This window comes from Nematostella vectensis, chromosome 15 (genome assembly GCF_932526225.1).
Source record: "Nematostella vectensis chromosome 15, jaNemVect1.1, whole genome shotgun sequence".
Taxonomy (NCBI): domain Eukaryota; kingdom Metazoa; phylum Cnidaria; class Anthozoa; order Actiniaria; family Edwardsiidae; genus Nematostella; species Nematostella vectensis.
Genome location: NC_064048.1, coordinates 10,824,346 through 10,851,688, shown reverse-complemented (window position 1 = coordinate 10,851,688; position 27,343 = coordinate 10,824,346). Strand labels below are relative to the sequence as shown.

Genomic DNA, 27,343 nt, shown 5'->3' with positions numbered 1-27,343 from the left:
CTCATGCTGAAGGTTTTTTAATGATGAATGCTATAATGCCCTTTGCAATCATTTTAGAAAAAATTACCAAAAAGTTTACTTGTACAACAGAAGTCACAAACTTGAAATAACTTTCATTTATTTGTTGTTTTATTAAGACTTAATAAAACAACAAATAAATAGATAAAAATGTTTAATCGATCAATATATAAACTGTAACATTATATTGTATATAAATAGATAAATCTTTCATAATTAATTTGATGGACATCTCCAAAATAAAATATAATGTGAATGAGGAAACAACTAAAATGGTTGTTTCCTCTTTGTGTTCACATATAGGCAGAGATACCAACCATCGATTAAAATTCAGGAGATGGGATCTATATAAGTGCTTACCCCCTAAAGATGTCCTAGTTTTGTGGAATATTTCAACAGAACCTTAAAAAACATTCTAACAAATGTGGGAGATTTCAAAGAAGCTTCTCTTTTTTTTGCTATTTTATCTGACTCGATATGCAAGGTAAGAGCTTGATAGCGAAGACTCGTTTGGCTAGAAAGTCTTACCATGTATAATCCTTATACCTAGTGAGTTTATTGAATTATAATTTCAATTTATTCGAAGGTCAAAAAGAATGAAACACAACGTATGAAATTCTATATTATTAAGAGATATAGGACGAGAAAAGAAAAAAAACAAATGCCGATTGGAAAAAAATGCTGCAAAAAGACGTGGGCTCCAAGATCTGATCATTAACCCTTTGTTTCATGGTTTCTCTGTTTTTTTTTTTATAAGAGAAATAGAACCAAAACAAATTGTTTGTAGACTTTATTTTATTAAACAAAAGAAATTATTTAATTAAAGGCATTGTATGTCAAGAAAAGGAAAGCTAAAGTCTGAAAACCATAACAAACAATCTAATTAGCTGTAAGGGTGATGTGCAGTATAGATATTATGTAAAGTAAGTATATTTAAAAAAAGACTACTTTTTGATGGTTGAGTGGAAGGGACACAACCCGTGTGCCCACCCCGAGCTGCATGCCGTTACATACCCAGTAAGCTATTTTGGTCTAAGTGGTGGCCACGATAATAGCTACTGAAAAGATTACGGATCTATACAGAATTTATGATTTCCTGCTTCTCTCTAACAATAGCTTCTGCATGTAAGTACACTGCAGTATTCACTGAAGCCCACTGATTTCTAAAGAATCCCTGTGTCTCCTCTGTGGCTGTGTTTGCCTTGGTTTAAAATAATGTAGCAATCATCTTTGTTTTATTTCTTGGGTAATGGTTTGCAATCATAGTTATAGTTCTGGACTGGACATTGCTGTGGAAAAATAGACTCATCGGCTTACTTGCAAGAATAACCACCCATGATTGAACTATTTAACGATACCTTATTAACGATATTTTATAGAAAGAAAATCAGTCACCAATAAGTCAACAATTTTATACCAAAACAACATGTTTGTCCCAGGACAAAAGCCAGCAATTTTATACCCAAACAACATATTCGTCCCAGGTCGAAAGCCAGCAATTTTATACCCACATAACATATTTGTCCCAGGACAAAAGCCAACAATTTCATACCAAAATAACATATTTGACCCAGGAAAAAAGCTAACAATTTTATATACCAAAACATATTTGGCCCAGGAGAAAAACCAACAATTTTATACCAAAATAACCTGTTTGGCCCAGGAAGAAGCCAACAATTTTATACCAAAACAACATATTAGGCCCAGGAGAAAAACCAACAAATTTATACCAAAATAACCTGTTTGGCCTAGGAGAAAAACCAACAATTTTATACCAAACCATATCTGATCAAGAACAAAAGAAAACAGAGAATCTCATTTTTATAGGTAAGTTCATGTGTCACAATATTATAATGTGTTACAATGAAGCCAAAACTTAATGGGCAGACATTACAAAACATACATCTATCAAACTAATATACTTTGCTTTCTTGAGTTCTGAGTACTTAAGCAAATCAACGAGACACGAATCCACTTGTTATAGATAGGATCCTGGAAGGATTTATAGGAATAAAATTATGATATCTGTTCAATTCAAGCCATCAATGTTATTTATGGACAGACTGACATATACATGCTGTATTAAAAATGCAGTCAGTAAAGGCAGTTCCCTTTGATATAGTGTACAACCCATATGCAGAAGTCCTTAGAAAACAAAAATACATAGAAAGAGAAGTCCTGGGATGCAAGCCTCATATGTCTATCATGGCCTTTGATGAAAAAAATATTCTAAGTCCATAAAGACTTGGAATCACAGCTTCATTCAGCTGTTATAAGAGTATAAAATAATGCATGGAGAATGACATTTTGTACAAATTATCAAAGTTTTCAACATCAACATTACTGAGAATCTGGAAAGTTCTGCAAGCTCGCCCATATAAATTCTAAATCACAAAATGCTTTTAGGCTGCTGTCAGCCAAAAGCTTTGAACTGTTTTCATTGGTCAACAATTTGATGGCTTCCAACCAATCTATCGCCCTGCAATACATTGACCAAAATGAAGGTGCAAAACATATTCTGGCAAAAATCAAAACTTGATTGACAGAATTCTAATCAATCTTTGTATTTTGGGAATCTTAAAAATTTGGCGAGAGTTTTCAGAGTACTCAAAGTCACAGTAACCATGAAGTCTTTTGGAACTGACATATGCTCTAGTGAACTTCATGTGGAAAAAGCCTGTTAAACTTGAAAAGTTCCTACTCAAACTTAGTGTAACCAGTGCCAGATGTATAGCTTGCGGATCCGCTGTTATAAGCGTTAGCGTTATAAGCACCAACCCCAGCGCCATATGAGCTGCTGCTGCCGCCGCCCCCGCCGCTGCTGGAGTATGTGCCACTGTTGTAGCTGGTATCTCGTGGAGGGTAGCTTGAGGAGGCTGGAGACTTGGAGCCACTGTAGTAACTACTGCTTGCCGAGTTGGCCTGGTTCCGGTAGCGTGCATTTTGCTCTAGAAGGACCTCATTGGTTGCCTTCAAATCAGAAATCTGTTTTTGGAGATCAGCTACTTGGCGATGAAGCCTCTCATTTTCATCTTTAAGTTGGAGGTAGTCCCCTCCTTCCCCTGATGAATCACGTCGGCGCTTACGACTGAAGTCGTCCATGGGACCACCATAGCCTCCTCCGTAGCCTTTGTCATCTTCAAAGGCGTGGCGAAACTTGCACAGGTTCCCCCTTGAGCACTTGTTATTCAGGAAATCCTTGCAGATGGGATCGGAGCGGCCTGCTCTAGTCGGGTGACCAAAGTGGGGATAGCTCATAGCAGGTCGCATCATGGGTGCAGGAGGCATGGGGGCGGCTGAGAACCGCGCCCTTGGGGGCAGCACCCCGGTGCGTAGGTACACCTTCTCGTCATCATTGCTAATGTGCATATACTTGCAGGTTGAACGATTGCACTTGCCATTCTGGTAATCCCGACAGATCATGGGAGGGCTCTGGAGCTCTATCCCCATCCCCTCTGGGTGTCGGAATTTGCACTTGCCACCTCGGTTGCATACGCCCCTCTGGTAATCCCGACAAATGTTGTTTTCATCAGCACCACCACCACCACTGTCACTAGACCCGTTAGTGTTGTTATTGGTATCACTCGGAGTTTGCTGTTCTTCTTTTAAAGCACCGCTATCAGACATGGCTAGTTACGTTATCAGTCTAATTCAAGTTCTGAGCAAATTGCTTATGTCTATGCTGTTAAATGCGCCTGCGCTGTGTCTAGGACGCTTGGTAATGTTCTGCGTATACTGCTGCGCTTTCTCAATATCGAACTGCCGCTGCGCTTCCTGGTTGCTAAGGTGGATCCTTCGCACACGCTGCTGCTGCCGCTGTAGCACGCCGCAAGGAAGCTGCATAGTACAAAATCGCATGAAGTTAATAAGGGAATAAAATATAACCTAAAGGAATTTCACCACCCATCTCTTTGACAAATTTTATTATCAGAGCAAAAAGTTCAGTATCGTATTTCAGACCTGTGCAAAAAATATCCAAAATCATATTGAAGAATACCAATACTTGAATAAGAAACTAAAAATATTCACTCGAATGGCGTTAAAATTGTAGTGAAATGAAAACTTGTTACGCCACTCCCTAAAACATAAAAGATGAGAAAGAAGTTAGAAATCCAAAATCTCCCATCTGATAAAATATACGGATTCAACTCTATTAATATCAGATCATTAAAAAAGAGGATCTTCTCAAGTCTCCTGTCGATTTGAAACATTTGTCATTCATACTATAGAGTTTGTAATGAAGAATAAAAGATTTGACATTGTGAATTCTCGAGGACGCCAAAATGCCCAAGACAGAACAAAAGAAATTACAGCCGCGAAATAGTATAAAAGTTTAAACTAAAACTCTACACTAAACGCCGCATACTTTGCCTGAATTCCTTATCGCTCTGTCCTTGGGGAGATTCGTCGAAAAATACTTGAAACAGTACGTTTTACAGCGAGAAAAAGCGACAAACTTCTCAGCACGACTCGCTTTCAGCACAAAGTCAAAATGGCGGACAACCACGCGGTGATTAAACCATGAGGCCATATTTGGCATTGATGCCCATATACGGGATAGCATTGTCTTTGTGATCTGTGTATAAAAAAATACTATTCATTTGTTTTGGTGAAAAAAGAACGCTTTTATGGTGTCGCTTCCAAAATAGCAATCTATTTTCGTTTTTACTTTTAAAGGCTATTATCATTATTAGAATGAGTTTGGAAAAATGTGCAATGTTTTGTGGTTGGACAAATCTGGTCACGTGACTTTCTGAAAATACTCTTTGAACAAAATGGCGGCCGCGTCAGAAATTTTGGGAAAGAAAGCAGACTCAGAAACAACGATAGACAACAACATTAAAACAGAAGGGAGCTCTAGCTGTGATGAACTAACTAATGGACAAGCGAAGGATGAAAATCCTCGTAAAATCGTTTCAAATAATGAACAAAGTTCTAATTTAATTCGTTCGGACTCACCGCAGCTAAAAACTGGTTTCTTGAGATCTTTCGTGGAAAAGAAGCAACAGCCTAGCTCTGAGTTTAATTTAGATACCCACGATACTTTTGGGTAAGTATTAAGGAGGAATATGTCTAAATAAAATAACGGTTGTTGTTGTGTGGCCGCGTACAGTTTCCTTCACATATTGTTTAACTTGTTGATATTATTTAGTTGTTGTTCTTTATAACTATAAAACGCGTGCTCTATCTCTAATCTGTACCCAGGGGTACTATTAGTTAGAACACATGCTCAAACCAAATAATATGTTACGTCAGATGCTCCTTGGAATTTATCCCTAGTAAAGCCTGGTGCATACTAGTGACATAACGACATAACACTCTGTTTAGCCCGTCATAATGAAATAACGACATAACACTCTGTTTAGCCCGTCATAATGACATAACGACATAACACTCTGTTTAGCCCGTCATAATGACATAACAACATAACACTCTGTTTAGCCCGTCATAATGACATAACGACATAACACTCTGTTTAGCCCGTCATAATGACATGGACATGATGACATAACACTCTGTTTAGCCTGTCATAATGACATGGACATGATGACATAAAAGAAAACATGCTTTTTCTTGTGTTATTATGTCCATGTCATTATATCTGGCTTATGTCAAACTGTCAAACCATTTACACTTGAACATACGAAGATAAGAGTGCGCACGTCCATGTTGTTATGTCACTAGTGTGCACCAGGCATAAGATTTTACAACAACCAAAATATTTTTTTGAGTTTATTATTTTGCCTTTTTGTTATCCTTGCCACTGAATGATATTAATCTTCTCCAAACAGATCAAAAAGTGAGACTTCTGAGTGTTCTAAGACCAGTAAAAATAGTACCAGAGAGCCAAGCCTTTGTAAATGGAATGAATGTACAGCGCACATCTCATGCACATCAGATCTCTCGGAACATGTCCATCAATCTCACGTTGAGCCGATGGTTACGCAAGATGTCTATGTGTGTCTTTGGCAAGGATGTAAGGTTTTCAATAAACCTAGCTGTTCACATTCTTGGCTTTCAAAGCATATGAACTCTCACACAGGGGATAAACCCTGGAAGTGTGTTATTGGCGGCTGTAGTTTGTCCTTTGCATCTTGTGAGGGTCTCTCCCGCCACGTCTCTCAGCATTTCAATGAACCTAAGGTCCCAAAGAGGCCACGAGGGGAGAACAAACACTCTCCACACAAGGCGGGGAGGAAAAAAAAGATGAAAGTTGTGCAGAGGAGACACAGACCTCCAGTTGCAGGTCAGTAGTGAGTTTAGGTGTGAAATCATATACATCTAATTAATCAAATAGATAAAAACACACTTTTTTATAACAAAATCTATAGCAGTCTATATGCCCTCAGCGTACAGTATTTCTGGAATTGATTTGAGTTTAGCTGGGATTTTGTGCATTTTGTGGCTCAGACATCATGGGATGCACACAAAAATTCTTGGGGGGGTTTAAATTTTGTTTTTAAATTATCAAGTTTAAAGGAGGTTGGTGTCTGAGATAGTATTTTGAAAATTCTTTGTAAACTCTTAATGGAGTGAAGTGGGATTCCCCCATATTTCACCATTTTTGTGAAATTTAGAAGAGTTTAATTAAGTGTTTACATTACTGCGCTCCCCAGTTAGACACATGCTCCTGTCAAAAAACTTTCAAACTCCAAACTCGTTTTTTGCTAACGTTTCTGTGGTTACTGGAAGCGTTGTAACCTGTCTAATCTTACGCAATCATTTAAAGTCCATATTGTACTTTATTTTAAGTCAAAGAAGATTTTATAGATACCAAAAGTATGGAAAGTATAAAGAAGTCTCTGCCAAAGATGATGCCTGAGTCCCATTGCCGCGTGGGTATAAATGGATCAAAACTCACTCTTTACAGCAAGGTAAGCCCTGCACCAGTGAAACAGTCTGATCTTTCTAAGGATAATTAACAGACAGTAAATGAGCTTTCCTGGGCTTGCCTTAATATGAATATGTTTTATGTTACTGTAGTCTGTTAAACAGAATATTAGTACATATTTTTCCTTTTTTCACATTCAAGGGTTTTCAAAATGCTGTTTTCAAAATATTGTCAATTTCAGGGCACTGAATCTCGCTGTTATCTACTTTTAAACTACAATAATGAAGTAGATAAAAATTACAACAGTGGTCAATAAACATTACAAATAGTGGTAAATAAACATTAAAATAGTGGTCAATAAACATTACACAAGTGTTAAATAAACATTACAATAGTGGTAAATAAACATTACAATAGTGGTAAATGAACATTACAAATAGTGGTAAATAAACATTACAATAATGGTAAATAAACATTATAATAGCGTAAATAAACATTATTATTCATCTTTCAACACTCTTGACAGGTTATGGGAAGAAGGACCCTTGATAAGACGGAAAAGGTAGAAGTTTTACTACGATGGCTTCCTGAAGATATGTAAGTATCCCACATATTACTTATTTTTTAAGGGGGGGGGGGGGTGGGGCAATCGGCAGTAGGTGGTTATTTGACCTTGCAGAGAGCCAGCCATGGTCCAGCCACGGTCTAGCCGAATCAGGGGTGAAACTGCCTTCTTAGTTGCATGAAGCTAATGCCCTTCAAAAAGGTTGTTGATCAAGCCTATGTGCTTTGTGCCAAGGGTCCCTGTTACTCTGACTCCAAATCCATGATCTGGGAATCTGAAAAAAGTTTCATGTAGCAGAATGACAGACCCCCCTCCCTCAATGAAAATACTTAGGATGAGCCTGCCTCAAATTGGGGTTAGTATGCAGCTCTTACAAGCTGCAATTTGATTGGGCAAATGAAAAATATTCGCACCTCGACACAAAGAACTAGAAGAATAGACACAAAAGAACTCCTTTGTAGAACAAAGATAATAGGAGACAAAGCAGCTGCGTACTTACTCTTAAATTGTCCAGATAGACGGCTTATAACTGATCAATTGGTTCTTGTCAGGTCGCTACATAGATCTAACAATACTTCACGCTGAATTGACTTTTTGGCGTAAGCAAAGCCAAGCAGGCGAAGTAAAATGGACAGTACCTCCCATCCCTCAGACATTCATTTTTTCCAATCAAAATGACTCCAAAAGGAGCATGGATTTCCACTTAATTTACCCCCCTGTATCCACCCCTGCTGCCTTATGTTATTTTTTTAATCAATCGTTAGAGAATATAGCACCGATTTTAAAAGTTTCCTTGTGCACATTAAATACTATTTTGTGATTTTTCAGATTACAAGATGAATGGGTTTGTGTCAAGGAGCTTGATGAAAACAAGTGCCGCTCAGTGTCAATTTCGTCCTTACCCAATCACGTGGTGTCTGACCTAGACCCCGCCTTTTATAGACGACTCTCCCATAGAAAATCCCACAGAAAATGAAGACTACCGTCCTTTTTTCACTTAGGAAGTGAGCGGATATGGAGAGCTAAGCGAAGTGAGGGGATATGGAGAGTTAAGCGAAGTGAGCGGATATGGAGAGTTAAGCGAAGTGAGCGGATATGGAGAGCTAAGCGAAGTGAGCGGATATGGAGAGCTAAGCGAAGTGAGGGGATATGGAGAGCTAAGCGAAGTGAGGGGATATGGAGAGCTAAGCGAAGTGAGCGGATATGGAGAGCTAAGCGAAGTGAGCGGATATGGAGAGCTAAGCGAAGTGAGCGGATATGGAGAGCTAAGCGAAGTGAGCGGATATGGAGAGTTAAGCGAAGTGAGCGAATATGGAGAGCTAAGCGAAGTGAGCGGATATGGAGAGCTAAGCGAAGACGTAGTGTGCCATTGTGTCTAAAATGGAGGGGTGGGTGCCTACTGCGGTCCTGAGACATGAGATGCTTACAGAGCTGTTAACCCTATTCAGACCGGGCTTTTTGAGGTTTCCTCTAACCAGGCCTCTTTCGGCCCCCCGTCCGTAACTTTTGAACCATTAGAGCTAATATGACCAAATTTTCAAAGAATCATTATCTGACAAAGAGAACCAAAATGATATATTGTGTTGCCACGTATTCAAAATGCGACCGATATTCTTAAAAAAATGTCTTTGTGACGTCACGATGACGTCACTTAAGTGAGCAGTAACGAGCAATATTTCTGTTTTTGTTAGATGTGTATTTCTGTATGTCTTTTTTCGATAATCTTGCAGTAGACATATATTATTAGTGACACTGTTTCTATGACAACAATATATGACACCTGTGACGTCATTGATTGGCATGATACCTTTAATATAGCATAAGTTTGCAACTGGACTTTAATTAAAGTAATAATTTAAATATCTTTCCCAAAAATGTTTTTTTCTACTTTTTATTTAAAATAGAGGAATATAAAAAGGATTTTGACAAATTTAGATGTTAGTTAAAAAAACAGCGAATTCTAGCTAATTATGTGACATCAGCATCCGCCATCTTGGATTTAATGAAAGTTATTTATTTTAATCAATAAAAACTGGGTGGCAAAATCTGAAGCTTTTTGACAATATTTAATCTTCGTTTCAAGTTGTATTAATGATTTCAGGTGGATATGAATGTCTTTCGCTATTTCTACAAGCACTATTTCAAGAATATCAAAAATTGACAAAAAAAAAAAACACCACCACCCCTAAAATAGAGATGTAAATTTTTATTGTGCTTGTTCAAAACTTGGTATAAAACGTTTATATAAAATGGATTTACGTTGAGCACGTCGTATTAATAGTTGATCTTAACGACTTAAAGCGTTTTGCCTAGTTTTTATTAAACCTATGTCTCAAAACTTGGTTACTATGGTTACCAGGGTACAAATATCAAAATTTTGTTTACACCAAACTGATCCCAGATAAATTTTAGGAAAAGTCATCAAATTTCAATGCTCTAGCCCTACTTGTTCAAAAATTATTACAGCTCAAAGGTGCTGGGGGACTCAAAAGCCCCCTCCCGGTCTGAATAGGGTTAAGTAGACATTTCACTAGGGACGAAGGATTAGGTAGTTGAGTCGTAAGAGGATAAACACGAAGAAACAGATAAGAAAGAAAAGTAGAAGATAGGAAGCTTGATAGCAGACCTCAGCTCAGTATTCCACTATTTTCTGACTTGGAGGACGCATTAATGTATGAATATTTGCCACTTCATTGTACGATATTGTAAACATGTAAATATTAGAGAAGATACAAAGATTCTATCAAGCCTTGCTTTCTTTTACTCTTAGAACACTTCATTGAAGGGGATGGAGTGGGAGAAGTGGGATGATCTTCATAAGGTTTATGTTGAGAAGTCCAGCGGGCGTGGTTCTAAGAGTCCAGTGGAGGGGGCGTGATTCTAAGAGTCCAGTGGAGGGGGCGTGGTTCTAAGAGTCCAGGGGAGGGGCGTGATTGTAAGAGTCCATTGGAGGGGCGTGATTTTAAGAGTCCAGGGGAGGGGCGTGATTCTAAGAGTCCAGTGGAGGGGCGTGATTCTAAGAGTCCAGTGGAGGGGCGTGATTCTAAGAGTCCAGGAGGAGCGTGATTCCAAGAGTTCAGTGAAGGGGTGTGCTCCTGAGCATTCAATGAAGGAAGGCGCCTGCTTTGAAGGGTCCTTGGGAAAACGAGAGTAAGGAGAATATTGAAAATTGAGCAGTTATGTAGCAGGCTATTATTCCCATGATCTATTTTTGTGCAAGAAGAGTGTATTCAGTACATACAGTATATTTTCAGTACAAACAGTTTCACGTCCTTTGATACAGTATAATGTATGCTACATCCGTGCCACAAGTCTGATCAGAGGGGTATGCAACATTTTCCTAAAATCTATCTCTTCTAGCCTATTCCACTAGAGCTGTTTCCCTTTACACCGAGAGTTCTTTAGTCGAAGTACTAAAGTTATTAGCCCTATACTTTTCCTCTGTTTCCGATAGCCTTTTGACAGTATTTCTCCAGGACAAAGCCTTTGCCAAGCTTTCTTTTGCTAGACAAACCTGTCATCCCATCCGCACCTTCCTGTCCGCCGGCTATGTAAGTCAGCTTGCTTGATCCGGGAGACTGCGTTGCATTGGTGGATACGTCCTGTCCTGGGAATACAATATCCTTAAGGTGTGACCTAAAGACTCTTGAAGACGTGAAGTAGATGATCGGGTTAAGAGCGCTGTTGGAGATGGCTAACGCGCCTGTCAGCATCCGCACAGTGTAGTCCAGCTCATAGCTTAACTTCAGATTAGCAAAACGCTTGACCAAGTTGTAGAGGAAAAAGGCCGAATAGGGGATGCAGAAGGCGATGATGACCTTCACGAACTTTTGGACATCCTTAAAGCGGGAGTGTCCCAATGTATGTTCTTATTAGCTCTTATCTCACGCTTTCTCTTCTGCAGGAACCCAGACAAGCTAGCTGCGGTGAAAAACATGATAAAGAAAGGCACTATGTAAACGATGAACGTGACAATGCCGAACACTATTTTCTCCCACGTTTTTTCGCTGCTAGACACACAGGCGTACGTGTAGACGGCTTCGTTTACCTCTATGTACTTGTGTTTCATTGGAAGGTTGAGAATGGCTGCGAGAGTTCCACCCACGATCCACGCGGCAATGACTTGTTTTTTCGCGTTGGCGTGAGGGCGCTCGAAGTGGGTAGAATATCGCCATGTACCTCTCCACACTGATGACGACTAGATTCATGATTGTTATAAATGGGAAGCAAAAGAAGGGGAAGTTGTGGACAATACAGTTCTGAAGATGTCCGCAAAGACAAGGATAAGAAGCAGCGGAACTCCAATAACCAGACAAAACAGATCAGTCAGTGCCAAGCTTTTCATAAAGTATAAGGTAAGCGTTCGCTCAAGCACCCTGGGCTTTGCCGGCGTATTTGCATCTCTACGTTTCCTCCCCTCAAAGACCAGCAATATGGTATTACCAAAGATTCCAAGCACTGCATAAATGCACTTGCAGTGGCTAAGGCGGCTTTGGTGGAGACTGGTACCGGGGTGAACATGTAAATCCGGGTGTGGTTCGAGGAAGAGTTCGATGTGTTGTTCATCATTCTTTGTCTCGTCTTTTTGAAGGTCGTTCAATTCGTTATCATCAGAAACAAGTTAGAGAGTTGAAGCAAACCTAAAACATGCGAATAAACTTGATTGTACAACAGAATAACTGGCAAGCACTATAGAATGTTCTTCTAGACAATAAAAAGCATAACTATCAATTTTGGTATAGAAACGGTAGTCTTATTAGGTGACTCATTCAATTCCTTATAAGGACATATTAGATATCATATTTTGGGGTCTTTGATAATTATTGTTTTTGTTTTTTTTAATCTATTTATTAAAAATAAAAAGATGTTATAATGTGTTAGCGACATAGTTTGCAAGATTTTCCGCCATCTTGGATATAAAGGTTTAGCGTTGCCGTAGCAGGGTGTGGGCATGGGGGCAGGTGCTTCTCAATATTATGAAAAATTTAAGGAAATGACTAGCAGGGGTGTGGCTGCCCCCCCCCCCCCTCCAAAAAAACATATCAATATTTGGGTGACCTTAAATCTCGCTCGGCCAATCTCTTGGAGGCCTGGGTCTAAGGGCTTTTCAAGACTTGTGTGATAAAGATTTGACCAAGCGATAAAGTTTCTTTGACACATTTTTGCCTCGAGTCTCAAATTGAAAGGAATCAGCATTTTTCACCATGTTTTCTGGAGATCAGGGAGCGGGTAAACTTTAGCTCTTCTAAATATGGGCATCAATGCCCATATAAGGCAATGCATACGAAGGACACTATCCGTGGGGAATATGTTTGATATGATAATAATTTGAGGCCTACCATGGCTATGTTAGGTTTTTCTACAAGAAAAAAGATAGCGAGATGAGGTTTAATAGGTCTTCAACTAATATGTTTAACCAGTGTAGGTGAGGGAACAGCTTCTCGTGGCTTCTCTCGTGCTGTTTTCTTACTAACATTGCACTTGCCCACGGATTAATGGCACTTTTCCGCACAGAAAAACGCCAAAAACCGTTAAATCCTCGAAATAAGTCAATAACCGTAAACCGCGCAGTCTAGAGAAAACCGCAAGACCGCGGAATAAAATAAGGAAAACGGAAAAACCGCGCCAGATTTAAGGCAAAACCGCATCACTGCAAACCCTTACGCCCCCCTCATTAGTCATTTGAAAATGTGTGAAGTTAAGAAAAAGATCGATCTACGTTAACGTTTTACAAAGAAAGAAAAATCATTTCAGGAGGACTCTCAGCATGCTTTTAAGTATCTTAGCAAAGTTTTTATATGCAATCATCATGTCCTGAAGCGAAAAAGATTTGCATGATGATACGATGTTTCATATCGTAGAAATTCCAAATTAGAGAAAAAACGTTTTTTGATCACTTTTTAAGTTACAGCGCGACCAAGAAAACCGTGAACACCGGAAATATGTATGGAATTTTGTTCCGACCAATCATCAATCACATGTCTCAACAAGTCTCAGTGTCTGAATTCTCGAGTCTGATTCGTCAGAAGACAATAAACATTCCATACATATTTTAGGTGTTCACAGTTTTACTGGTTGCGCTGTAATGAGACTAATCCCTCTTTGCCAAACAAACTTCTGCCTGATTCGTTTGAGAACTCCAAACGCTGGATTCCATTGTTTGAAAACCTGCCTTTGCCAAACAAACTTCTGCCTGATTCGTTTGAGAACTCCAAACGCTGGATTCCATTGTTTGAAAACCTGCCTAGTTCCGCCCACTGTTGTGATGTTGATGTGAGACATGAGTGATGAGTTGACAGTCTTTGAGCTCGCCTCGCCGCCGACACACTCCAGGGCATGCGACATGCGACACACATGTTTCGTGGAGCTGTCCAATTGATTTAACTTCACGTTCATTTGCGCATGCTCACTGAAGCAAGCTAGATAGCCATTAAGAATCACTCCAAGAATTGTTTATTCAGAGACTTGTACTTTACGGCTGGCACAATGGTACGTGGGCTCCGGGAACGAGATTGCAAAACGTTTCGTTGCGCGTAAGATCTAGAGCACTGCACTGACTTGACGGTGAGTTTTATCAGATTATAGGTTGCATTATAACAAGTATAGAAAACCTTTCTAACTACTACATGTTTGATTGTGAGGTGTTATTTCAAAGGAAGTTCCAATCTGCCTGAATTGGGTACCCTGTGCTGTTTACAAAATGTCTCAATTCATACTCCCAGAGCAAGTTACAAACTTGGCAACATCATTTTTCTTATGACTTGAAGTCTCCTGAACACAACTATCAAAGTCGCTTGCTTTCTTCAGTGATTTCCCACGGGATATGCCCCCTGACCAACTGTCAAAATTACTGCAGCTCTAAGTCAGCATCGTCTGTGGTGTATAGCCCGTTTTCAGTATATACTATTGTGCCTTCTGCGAACACTGTAAGACATGATAGCAAGTGTTTTTTTCTATGTCGAGTTAAGAGAGCATAAGATATTTTATGAGAGCAAGAGAGCATAAGATAGCTTATGCTCTCTTTCTCGAGTAGGTAGCCGTTCAGTGTTTACCACTAATAACAAGTTACCAGCTGTCAGCAGACCGGGGTAATCATAGTGATGTCGTCAGCGTCTACTAACCCAAAGTTGCTGTTATTTTCTTATTCAATTGAATCTTAACTTTGCTTCAAGGTTTTGGTTATTTTTAGGACAAAAAATGAAAAATATAGGCGACGATTAACTGCGATTTTAAGTAGTATGCGAGCTCAACCTCATAAATTCCAAGCGACCTAATACGTTTCGGTTTCCCGTCAACCGAAAGCCTTCAGCTGTTTTCATTGGCTGTAAGGCGCTGTATTATCGGAGGGAACCAGATGCGTCCGTTAAAATTGCTCTTTTTGGGGGAGTATTTTCAGAATTAACTTATGCCTAACATAAATTTCTATATTTTTACAAATTGAAAAAACAAAATTCAAAGCGACGTATTTATTGTATATTTTGGTTCACCTAAAAGGGTTAAATGAAAATAGAATACCCAGTTGTTACTCAGGACTTACCTTAGAATTTCCTCAAAGCCAACTATTTCCTTTTTGTTTTATTAGTCCCTTCAAGCTCCTCTCGAATCGTCTCTCCACTTGTTTAGCGCCTAAGAACATGGTTTTATATGGAGCTAGAACAATGTACGGATGTCATGCATTATGGGGTTTTTGTCTTCACTTTTTCTTATCCTCCATTGCCTTCCATTTCACTTCTCTTCAAATTATTCCATCGCATAATTGCGGACAGCTTCACGTAGTTGTTTTTGAAATAAAAGACAAAAATGTTTCCAGGCGCATTTTGGCATTATCCTTTTTTACATATAAAAGGCAGAGAGAGACCATTTCAAAAAGCTCAGATACCTGAAAAGAGCTAGTCCCTTGTCCCTCGGCACGTCTTGAATTTCCGGTTATTTGTATTGGAACTTTTTATGAAGTTTTAAAGTTTTCGTATTAGACACCTTTCTGGGGATATCACCTTTAAACATAATAACACTAATATATAGTGTCTTTGAAATCGTCTTAATATACCCGTAACTAAATGCCCCCGAATTTCCGCTCATTTTTGACAAAACTTTTAGGGAGTTGAAAACCTTTTGGACAGGAAGGTTTTTCCAGTAAAATGTTATGCCCCGAATCTCCGCCCATTCGATATTAGTCTTAAGGGAGTAGAACACAGTTGTTTATAGGAGGTAGGAAACGTTTTCAGGATGAGTTCAAAGGTGAATCAACCATTAGCCAAACACAAAATGTTTAACAGCGAGACGGATTTTGTTTTACTTTACAGAAACATGAGGCTCGCAAGGGATGGATTTAGGAGCGACGGTTTACCTTTATTTACAAGTATCGCTAAAAATCCCTCAAATTTGTTTGCCGCGCTTTATGTTCGACTCTGCATAACAGCTAGTCTGCGTATCAAGCACGTCTTTTTTTCTGAACCCTTTTGGCTTGCTACTACGCAGACTATATAACAGCGCGTTCGCAAGAAAAATAATTTGACATCATTTCTTTTCTGGACATGTTGTGAGAATATTTATCATAGGTTTGTAACTGCAACGCCAGTCTCTGGTCATTCTATCATATCACGATCACTATCATATGATATTTGAAGTACACACTTTCACGATCATTTTTTTTTTCTTCACTGAAATATTTATGTTAAAATAAAAATCACCGAACTAGTAAGAAAGTTCACCTATTTCTCAGTGCCGTAGCAGGCCTAGATTTATTAGAGGGGTGGTACCGAGGAATTTTAGTTTCTTTTCAGAGGCTTTCTCCATCGACTAAAGATGGTCACAGTCACTGTTTTTATCTTCTGAATTCAATTCACAAAGTTTGCGAAGCACCTGCGGGACGGTAGCCCTAAAAATGACAAGAATCGTGCAGGTTTTCCAAATAAGGAATATATTAGTTTCCTTATATGGAAGTGACCGCGTCTGGGAAAAACGACAATTTTCGGCAAAATTTTCTTGATATTTTGATATGAGATATTTTTGTGGGCAAGCCAAGCCCTCATTGGTCTCATCTTTATGTTGTTTTCTTGTTTATTGTCTGCTGCGCGGCCCTGAATTTGTACGGATTGATCAGAATGGCAAATAATGGCAAACAGCTTAGAATGGCAAAGAATGGCGGGATTCAGCAGCAGCAACGTCAAACTACTGTTCTATTTTCAAATCAATATTTATTTCAACGAATTTTTTGCTCATACAAACTCTGTATTAAACCTACACTCGCCGAGGCCTTGGGCTTCAAGTTGGAAGGCAAAACTTTTTTAAAGTTGCAGACTAATTCAAATTCGCTACTTCATATTGTTCCGTGTAGACAATTGTTCTTTATACGTTACTAAGCACTGTGTATGATTTTTTTTTGGCTGTGTATCAGTTTTTTAATATAACCTTATTCCGACCAATATGGCATCAATTGAGTTGCTTCAGGAAATCAATATTGCCACGAATAAACTCTTTCCTTTAATTGTCACTGAAAGTGGCAAAACGTTTTCGTTCTATGCCATTTTTTATGATTTCTATACTGTAAGTAAATAAATTAAATGGTGCCAACCACATCTCCTCACAACTTGAACAACTCATTTAAATTCTTTTTTTTTTGTTATGGTATACATCGACGCGTATGTAGTGCATTTTGCCGCCTTTGATCGTAACCCGTTAACAGTAGCGGAAAATAGAACTTAACAATTCCTTGCAGTTTCTGAAATAAAGACGTGTCACAGGAGTCATTCCATGGAAATTGAAGAAAAAAGCAAATGTTTTATTCTTTGAAATGTGGCTGCCCAAATATGATAAGAGTTCCAATCGATCGTATCGACTTGCCTGCTTAACATGTATCCTGGTGTTTTTTGCCATTCAGGGTTTTGTTAAAACATCCTTCCCAAGGCAACCCATTCAATTCCCTAAAATGTCCATGACAAATAGGCGGAAATTTAGTCCATTTAGTTGGCACTATTAGAATTTAATTGGGTGTTTAAAGACGATTGCAAAGCGACCATTAATGCATGCTTTCTTGCTAATATCCCGGGAAAGGTATCCTGGATAAAAATTGCTAAATGACCTAAAATCTCCCTTTGACAAGTAGCCGGATATTCATCCCGGGAAAGGTATCCTGGATAAAAAGTGCTAAATTACCTAAAATCTCCCTTTGACAAGTAGCCGGATATTCAACCATCACCAATCGGGAGAAATGCCTTGTACAAATGCCGTTCAACTACCTAAAAAAATTCATTGACATAGGTATTTGGTCGGCCCTTTGTTTTGTCAATGAGCATATCAAGAAACCCGAATATCGATATTTTTTGGCAGCCAATATAATGAGCAAGGCAAATTGCTTAATCATTTTTCGAATGATTAGGAAAAACCCTTTTCTTTTCTTTTCTAAACTTGTTCAAATAAATGCAAAACTTCGCCCGAAAACTTACATAATAAAGGCAATTCCACAATTAGATGTTGGCATAGCGAATAAAAGAGGAAAATGGGTGGTGGGAGTAATGGTATGGAAGGGCAATTATACGTGCTGAAAACAAATAAGACTCCTCTCAGGTGATGGCACTTGAAAAGGAAGGCAACGGAAAACAAGAATAAGGGAAAACAATAAAGCCTCTATTGCTAGACATCAGTACATTGTCCCAGCTCGTTATATAATTAAGATCTTAGGCGTTGAACAAGTAGTTGAGAGAGGAGCTTCAAGTAAGAGTAAGAAACAAAAAAGAAATAATCGTTGAAGATGGAATTATAAGGTAAGTCCTGAGTAACTGTGTATTTAATTTTGTCTCTCTCAATTTCTAAATAAGTAGTAAATATTTGCGAAGTCCGCTTTGGATTTTTAGAATTTAGAAATTTATGTTAAACGGACAAGGTAAACAAGATAATTTTAAACATAGAAAATAGTATGTTAGACATAAAACAGTTTTACTTTGATATAACATCAACATTATCAACAGCAAAGTTTCATGAAACCGATAAGATTAATGAGGGAAATAATTTGAGATTTGGGTGGGTAGATGCTGATAATTAACCAGGTCTGGCGACAGCTGGGGTCACTGGCAACGTGATCAATCAATATGGAAAAATCAAACGGCTACCACGCGATTTTAAACAAACATCACGTCTACTAAATTATCTTGCGTGTTTTACAGCGTACACAGCAAGTAGTGATACACCTATTTCAAATAAGGTTGCGCATGGAGAATCCATATGGCGTAGCCCGCATTGCATCATGGACGAAGCAAAATAGGCACAAAATTTCGATCTGAAAGTCATGCAGATGTTAAGAGAAACATAAAGAATTCAAGGTTTTCCCATAGCTTGCATCAACCTTGATTCGTTTTAAATTTACGGCAATTTTTTATACCATATGCATTTCCAACACATACTCGACAACGGTGGCCATATTTATATTTTTCTATCATCCATGTTTATATGGCAAAATTTATTGATGTGTTCTTTTTGAACACATTTACAAGACTTTTTATGTAAGCCGCTGCCTTTAAAATTTGTTTTAGTTGTTTCGCGCAGCAGGAGACTGGCACTAGGAAATCACGTGACTTTTTGGTGGCAAACTAGCGCGCTTCGGCTTTTGACGGAAAATTAACTACAACAACAAAAAGCAAGTCATTATATATTCTGCTCTTACGAATCACCCAGAAAGTTTATATGCCAGAGAGGGATGCCCCCTGGGTACGGGCCTGCCGAAACACTGCTCTAGCAATAACAGACAAGCAAACACAGTTAATATGCTCGAGTCATAAATAGATACCTGTGTCCCACATGGACACAGGTTACCGCCTCACAAAAATATATATGGGCGATCATTCGGCTTCCTGGTCAGTATGAAATTAATTACACTAGCGGGTTAAAACCGTCATTGCATGGGCCTGCAGAGGGAGTGCTGGTTTTCAACAGTGTATTGATGTTATATATATGCAGTCAGTCACCGTCACGGAGAGTTTTCTTTTCTACCATATGTTTTTAAACCCTAATTGCTTTTATTCACGCTTAAAAATATGTGTAATGTTATTTTCCCAAATGCAAATACATACAAAAAATAATAATTAGTAAGCCAATAATAGGTAAGCAATAGCACCTCTGCCTAACAAAATGAATATCATTTTACAGATAGAAGACATTCATTGAACTACCATTAGCAAAGATCAGCACGCAGACTATCTACAGGTATAATTCTACAAGTTCTTTTCCGGGAAGTGATCTATATGTAGGGATTCCAGCTTTAGCAAGCTCACGTCTTGGCCAGAAATGAAACCCGTTCCAAAAGGGAGGATAGCCCCACAGCACTGGCCGAGCCGCGATTTCGAGACAACGAAGTTATCACGTTATACTACATAACAAGCTGATGTCTGCTATCACAATCCACTTTCATTGGTTCCATTTATCCCCATTGTCCATAAGTATTTGCATTAAATGTCAGGGACTGTTGCATGACGGGATAAGTTACATTCCGGAACGAGGCCTTGCACCCCCTGATTCCATCTCCGAGTGTCCGCAGCGCGGGAAGCGAGCGAGTGTTAGATGCTTGTATATCGACACGAAAAAATAAAATACGTATCCACAAGCGGCCATGTACTGTTCTGTTTACTATATGAAATCTTTCTGATGCCCAAGAAAATACTGAAGGCTCATTTTGATTAAAACTTGTTATCACCGCGTGTTGGTAAATACGATTTCAAAACCGGTGACGCAATCTGTTTTATAATTTTGTATCACCTTGTATCACACTTTATATCATCTGGGAATTGGGACACAACTCCCTGTTATCATATAATGATATATTTTGTTGATTTGTTTCACAATGACCCTTAACGCTTTTTTCTTATGCGCTATTTGTTTAGTATCAAGATGTCAAACGTTCATATGCCATCGGTAAACACCACAATCACAATCACCCCGACAAACAGCACAGCACCGGAACAAGACGAAGCGTTCTACCTGACAAAGGTACGTAACACCAACACCCCCCCCACCACCACCACCAGCACCACCACCACAAACCAAAAGCACCACAACATCTACAGGGACACCGACTTCATTCAACCTCAGCAAGGTACGTCACGTGACAACCTGAACAACCCCCCCTTAACGCACTTACACCGCATCACAACAGCCACAAACAACACCTTACCTCATTTTACCTGACCAAGGTATGTCACGTGATCACCTGAACAACCCCTCTTAACACACTCACACCGCAACACAACCAATATTGTCCAACATTGTCTCATATTGGCCATTTGTCATTTGGAATGGCCATTTGTCAAGCGCTAGTGGCAAATGGCCAAATGTTAATATAATGCAGTAGGATGCGGCTTTCAAGGGGAGGGAAGGTCCTATAAATCAATAACATTACAGTTTTTCTAGCACTGCAAGTATCTGATAGCACGGAGATCAATACATAACAGTCATTTAGCACTGCAAGTATCTGATAGCACGGAGATCAATACATAACAGTCATTTAGCACTGCAAGTATCTGATAGCACGGAGACCAATACATAACAGTCATTTAGCACTGCAAGTATCTGATAGCAGGGAGATCAATACATAACAGTCATTTAGCACTGCAAGTATCTGATAGCAGGGAGATCAATACATAAAAGTCATTTAGCACTGCAAGTATCTGATAGCACGGAGATCAATACATAAAAGTCATTTAGCACTGCAAGTATCTGATAGCACGGAGATCAATACATAAAAGTCATTTAGCACTGAAAGTATCTGATAGCACTGAGATCAATACATAAAAGTCATTTAGCACTGCAAGTATCTGGGCTAAGGGACAAAGCTATGGCAACAGTTATGAAAAGTAAGAGGGAGGGGTGGTCCGCCATACATATAGCAGACAGTCAACACTGCAAGTACCATGGCCAACGCATAGGGTTATGTGGCAAATGGTGGATATGGTGGATATGGTGAAAAGTAAGGGGAAGGGGTGGTCCATCATACTTATAGCAGACAGTCAACACTGCAAGTACCATGTGGCAAATGGTGGATATGGTGAAAAGTAAGGGGGAAATGTGGTCCCCTATACTTAGCAGATACTCGGCACTCTAAGTACCTATGACAAATGGTGGATTATGGTGGATTTCGTTAGAAGTTCTCACCTTAGAATGTCAACCGAAGCATGCTTCTCAATTAATATCCTGTTTATTTTCTAAAATATCAATATAGAATTTAATGATATCGCCTTCAAGACAAACTGTGTTATATCTTCCCACTCAAATGATTTATCTTAAAAATTAAGCCCATTGAGTCCCATGCAACTTACTAAAAGGGTAAATTCCTTTGGAAGCATAGGTAGCTAGTTCTCCGAGAGGATTATGATATTGCTATGTGCCTCGTTCTTTTAACGGATGCCCTTTTTAACCGTGCTGTTTCGAGATGCGAAATTCACAACCACAAATATTATTGATGCATGCGTTGCCTCGTTTTTCTAAGAATGCCTTTTTCTTCAAACCGCCTATACACTGTCTATATGCGCTAGGAAAATCGTGAAGTTAATGATAACCCAAGCAGTCACTTCTTTGTCAGTTGTCTAGGTGCGATAGCTTGTAAAAGTGCCTGGAGCAGTATAAAGGTTTGAAAGGTAATACTAAAAAGCCACGGCGAACAAAAAGGCGGAAACAACCTATTTCAATCGTGCTGTTTCGACGTGCGGACAAAACAACAACAAATAATACTGATGTGTTACCTCGTTTTTAAGAATGTCATTTTGTTCAAACCTTCTAGGTGAAAATCTTTGAAATGACAAGTGAAAATGATATTGTTGTGTTGCCTCGTTTTTTTAAGAATGTCCTTTTGAACCATGCGATTCAAACGACACAACATATAACATATTAAGGCGCTGCTTAGTTTTTATTATTTTTTTTCAAACCGTCTTTATGCACTAATGGAAATCGTAGTTTGGTAGAAAAAAAGAAAAAGAAGGCCCTTCTAATAAGGCAATAATTTGGATAATAAATATTTCCCGGTATAGGTGTGACGGCTCGTAAACGTGCCTAGAACAATAACTAGGAAATACTTATAAGTCACGGCCAACAAAACGGCGGAAACTACCTAAATGGCGGAAACCCCAGTCCTAAGTATTCAAATACTTTTTAAAAACATTTTTGTTCGCAAGTATTCTAGTATTTTTCGCATTCATGGTGTATAAGCTTATAAGCGAGAACTCCGTTCTCTATTAGACTTATTCGGGTTAAAAAGTGTCAAACAAGTTCGTTAATGTTGCTAACTCTATTCCAGGAAACAACTGGCCACCTCAACTCCTACGTTTACTCAGTTACTTAGATACTTCCTTCGGCCGGCAAAACACGCCGAGCATTTCCCTGTCCCTGTATAGGTGCTCGTGCGTGGAACAGTAAACTAGGAAATATTGATAGGTCAAGGGGAACAAAAAGGCAGAAATAACCGAAATGACGGAAACCGAAAATAATGTACCTCATTTTAGCTGACCAAGGTACGTCACGTGATCACCTGAACACCCCCCCTTAACACACTTACACCGCACAACAACAACCACAAACAACACCTTACCTCATTATACCTGACCAAGGTATGTCACGTGATCACCTGAACAACCCCTCTTAACACACTTACACCGCATCACAACAACCACAAACAACACCTTACCATTTTTAGCTGAACAAGGTACGTCACCTGTTCACCTGAACAACTCCCTCCCCGCTCCCCCTCCCCCTCCCCACTCACTCCCCCCATTCACACACAAAAAGCATCACAACAGCAACAACAAAAAAACCTATCTCATACATCGGCAAGGTACGTCACGTGACCACCTTAACACCCCTCCCCTCTGATACCTTATTACCGACATTTTATTGAGAGTATCTCCGTTCCTTGCTATACACCAAAAACTGGAAATCGACTCTGCCAAATTTTCGTCTTTAATAAGACTGCCCTGAAGAAGTCTTATTAAAGACGAAAATAAAGACGAAAATTAAAATTAGACGAAAATTAAAGACGAAAATTTGGCAGAGTCGATTTCCAGTTTTTGGTGTATTGTATTCATTGTTCTGGTACGAGATCGCGACAGTTTGGGCTTTTTGATTCTATCCGTTCCTTGCTTATACACCTATTCCAATCAATGTTGACTTTAAAATTGGGAAATGACAAGCGCCTTACACTACTCGTTAGAGAATACAGGTCCTGTTATTGGCATTCAGTGAGGCTATCTTGGTTTCCAGTAAGGACCATGTAGTGAATGCACGCAAGGAAAACAACATTGTTAGTGAAACTGTTCCCTTTTCCATTTTCTTATTGTTAAACTTAATTGAAATAGGTGTATTATTAGTCGACGGGAATTGATTCTTTGAGTGACTCGATGTTGCGCGGAAGGGTTAAGGTGCGGAGCGCAAAGCCCTTATTTTATTAATAAAAAGTAAATTTATATAAAAATATGACACCCGATAAATTATTAGAATGGAATCAAGGTTGTTATTATAAACACAATTTGATTCTGCATTTTAGATCACACTAACAAAGCAAAATTTTGCTGCAATCTGAGCCTCGCCATTTTCTTAGAATGTTCTAGGAATTTGGCGAAATCTCAGACTGGACGTCCTAATAAAAAGTGCGTCTCATTTTGGTATGATATTTTTATTGGCAGGTGATCAGCTACGCCTCAGTGTCTGTGCTGATCATAGCGGGTAACCTGCTGTGTCTGGTGGTCTTCCTGCGTACTCCGCAGATGAGGAGGAAGAGGGCCTACTACCTGCTGGTCAGTCTGAGTATCGCGGACGCACTTGTGGGTATCAGCTGTGCGGAGAGGACCGCCCAGATGAGGTATCCCGCCGTAGCGAACGAGAACAGCAACACTTTCAGCGTCCTAAACTTCCTCGCCAGCCCCGCTTCTCTGTTTACCCTATCAGCGATCTCCATCGAACGCTTCATAGCCACGGTATTCCCACTGCGACATCGAATCTTCGGAGTCCTTCCCTACGCAGTCTTGCTTGGCGTCCCATGGGCCTCCGCGGCCGTGATTTTCATGATAGTGATTTTCACGAAATTGAAAGTACTGCCATCTGTTTGGGTGACGTACACAAGAATCACCATTCCTATCCCCTTACTCATCATCTTCATCTGCTACACCGCCCTCGTTGCGAAACTCAAGTACGGCAGTCGCGTGATGTCGGTCGGTAACGGGCAGTTATTGCGTGACAGGAAGCTGGCCATCACTCTTCTGATTGTCACGCTTCTCTCCTTGATCACGTGGGTGCCGTTTGGCGTTTACGTAGAAGTGTTAAACTACTGTGTAACGTGCAAGGAAGAACGGTACGCCAGGGATTTATATCTCGTGCTTAATTGTTTGAAGGGTCTCAACTCGGCAATTAATGTTGTTGTCTATATGTTTAGAATGCCGGACTTTAAGAGAGGCGTCGGTAAAATTGTACCCGGTCGCCAACAGAACATGTCGTGAGAAACTCATGCAATGTCGTCCGGCTAGGCAATATCGAACCTCTGTCAGCCGCCATTTTGTCATCGTAGCGAAATATTAAGTGCGAGAGAAAGCGTCCGATTCGGCTAATTTGGGGAAACTGTTGCGATTTTTTCGGTACTAAAGCATGAGACTTATCTTTTGGGTTTTTTTTAGATTTGTTCTCATAACTCCTCCTCCAATATTTGGTTGAAAACAATAACAAAGGTGTGGCTGACAAGCCAAACAGCAAAACATTACGTGCAACTATCTTAGACCCTATGCAAGTCACTTAATCGGAATGGAATGGCCTATTGATAAAAAACGTCATTTGTGGATCTGATTAGTCTTATTCCCTTGGATTACGTGAATAATTAAGAGGTCGATTGGTTGCTTTCGGTGTACTTATTCTTTTCAGATAATAGCTTTCAACGAAGGTGAAATCGTTTGCAAAGACGAAACATATAGGGTATATAGGGTACATGGCAGCTATATAGGGTACATGGGGGCTATATAGGGGTACATGGGGGCTATATAGGGGTACATGGCAGCTATATAGGGGTACATGGGGGCTATATAGGGGTACATGGCAGCTATATAGGGGTACATGGGGGCTATATAGGGGTACATGGGGCTATATAGGGGTACATGGGGGCTATATAGGGGTACATGGGGGCTATATAGGGGTACATGGCGGCTATATAGGGGTACATGGGGGCTATATAGGGGTACATAGGGGCTATATAGGGGTACATGGCGGCTATTAAGGGGTACATGGGGGCTATATAGGGGTACATGGGGGCTATTAAGGGGTACATGGGGGCTATATAGGGGTACATGGGGGCTATATAGGGGTACATGGGGCTATATAGGGGTACATGGGGGCTATATAGGGGTACATGGGGGCTACATAGGGGTACATGGGGGCTATATAGGGGTACATAGGGGCTATATAGGGGTACATGGCAGCTATTAAGGGGTTCATGGGGGCTATATAGGGTACATGGGGGCTATATAGGGGTACATGGGGGCTATATTGGGGTACATGGGGGCTATATAGGGGTACATGGGGGCTATATAGGGGTACATAGGGGCTTTATGGGATGGATAGGGGTTATACGGGGTATATACGGGGGTACATACGTTGTACATACGGGATAAATAGCGGTACATACGGGGTAAATAGGGGTTCATTCGAGGTACATAGCGGTACATACGGGGTAGATAGTTCAAGATAGTTGTAGATATTAACCATTTCAGCAAGCAGCTTATTACTTAGTTCCACGTATGTAAATTTAGCTTTATAGAGAGAAATATAGGTTTATAGTGAGCTATAGGTAAGCTTGTTGCACGTAATGTTTGGCTTATCGCTAACTATACATTGAAGCCACATGAATTCTTTCATACGGCTCGTGGTATGTTTGGCCCTCTATAGGTTTAGGTAGCTTAGTCAATCCTTGAATTTTATATAGTTTGCCAATAAGCCTTCTTTATTCAAAATATAATTTGCCATCGATAGTGTAGTTGAGGGCCATTGATTAAAAACGTGTAAATGTAATAATTGTAACCCACTTTTGAGGGCCATGAGTTAGAAAACTTTTAAGAAGTATTATATAACCCCCTATAATAAGATTACTGTATTGCATTGTAAATAAAGACTAATGCAAATAAATACTGTATTGTATTGTATTGGTAGTGTATTATAGAAATCTTACAAGGAATATCACACATGGGAAGACACAAACAAATATCTCTATCCTACCCCACTTAGAGATCCTTCTCACGATGTTGCGCGCGCATCCAAAATGCCACAGACTGGCGGGCCACAGCTGATCCAAAATGCGAGCGATGGGTATTTGACTCTAGCGCCAATTTGACAATAGCACTCTGGCAGCATTTCCTATAGTTTCGTCTGTAAGCTCCACTTTGTACGCCTTTTTGTATCAGCGGTGGCTCGCCAGTCTGTGACATTTTGGATGCGCGGGTAACATCGAGAAAATGGTCTATTGCTCCTTTGGTTTATTGCGTGACAATGAGCTTTGGCAAAGCTGATGACGTCATGTGTGTCTTTAAATAGCGATGATGTTACCTCGGCCCTCTTTCCACCACTCGAGCCAGAACCTTTACTTTCTATACCAGCCTAGTCCCAGGAGTTCTTACCGGGTCCCCTGTGCTCAGAGATGAACCGTGAGGTAACCTGGGGGCTGGGACGAGTTCACGGTTTCCTTGACGTCACAACTCTTACCATCCACAGGAAACCCGTTAAAAACGCCTAGGACTAGGCTAAACACAAGAAACCCGGTAAAAACGCCTTGGACTTGGCTAAACACAGGAAACCCGGTAACCCCCCCCCCCCCCCCCCCCCCGGGACTAGGCTGAACACAGGAAACCCGGTAAGAATGCCTGGAACTAGGCTGAACACAGGAAACCCGGTAAGAACGCCCGGGACCAGTCTGTTACTAT

General features: G+C 39.9%; 3 protein-coding genes across 7 annotated transcripts; 2 read left to right on the top strand and 1 right to left on the bottom strand.

Moving 5' to 3' along the window:
* Nucleotides 1-1,824: 1,824 nt before the first annotated feature.
* Nucleotides 1,825-4,537, bottom strand: LOC5512913 (zinc finger CCCH domain-containing protein 10). The gene is made up of 2 exons (XM_032382412.2): nucleotides 4,385-4,537; nucleotides 1,825-3,855 (listed from the first exon to the last, which is right to left on the bottom strand). Exon 2 carries the CDS (start codon nucleotides 3,643-3,645, stop codon nucleotides 2,716-2,718), a length of 930 nt encoding a protein of 309 aa, XP_032238303.1. The 5' UTR covers nucleotides 3,646-3,855; nucleotides 4,385-4,537; the 3' UTR covers nucleotides 1,825-2,715.
* Nucleotides 4,538-4,573: 36 nt separating this feature from the next.
* LOC5512947 (zinc finger protein aebp2) lies at nucleotides 4,574-8,972 on the top strand. Of its 3 annotated transcripts, none has more exons than XR_007306744.1 (6): nucleotides 4,574-5,068; nucleotides 5,811-6,265; nucleotides 6,772-6,893; nucleotides 7,377-7,447; nucleotides 8,244-8,451; nucleotides 8,533-8,972. XR_007306744.1 is itself a non-coding variant. In XM_048722734.1 (5 exons), exons 1-5 carry the CDS (start codon nucleotides 4,794-4,796, stop codon nucleotides 8,389-8,391), a joined length of 1,071 nt encoding a protein of 356 aa, XP_048578691.1. In that variant the 5' UTR covers nucleotides 4,574-4,793; the 3' UTR covers nucleotides 8,392-8,972. The 3 variants fall into 3 exon arrangements, 1 of the variants encoding a protein (XP_048578691.1); XR_007306743.1 differs by having other exon boundaries at nucleotides 8,506-8,972; XM_048722734.1 differs by having other exon boundaries at nucleotides 8,244-8,972.
* A 283-nt stretch (nucleotides 8,973-9,255) lies between these two features.
* Nucleotides 9,256-25,383, top strand: LOC116618545 (probable G-protein coupled receptor 21). Of its 3 annotated transcripts, none has more exons than XM_048722733.1 (4): nucleotides 9,256-11,770; nucleotides 19,557-19,613; nucleotides 20,288-20,393; nucleotides 24,074-25,383. In XM_048722733.1, the coding sequence occupies exons 3-4, from the start codon at nucleotides 20,295-20,297 to the stop codon at nucleotides 24,881-24,883; spliced, it is 909 nt and encodes a 302-aa protein (XP_048578690.1). In that variant the 5' UTR covers nucleotides 9,256-11,770; nucleotides 19,557-19,613; nucleotides 20,288-20,294; the 3' UTR covers nucleotides 24,884-25,383. The 3 variants fall into 3 exon arrangements, with proteins under 3 accessions (XP_048578690.1, XP_032238261.2, XP_048578689.1); XM_032382370.2 differs by lacking the exon at nucleotides 9,256-11,770 and adding an exon at nucleotides 13,159-13,979; XM_048722732.1 differs by lacking the exon at nucleotides 9,256-11,770 and adding an exon at nucleotides 17,999-18,178.
* Nucleotides 25,384-27,343: the final 1,960 nt, after the last annotated feature.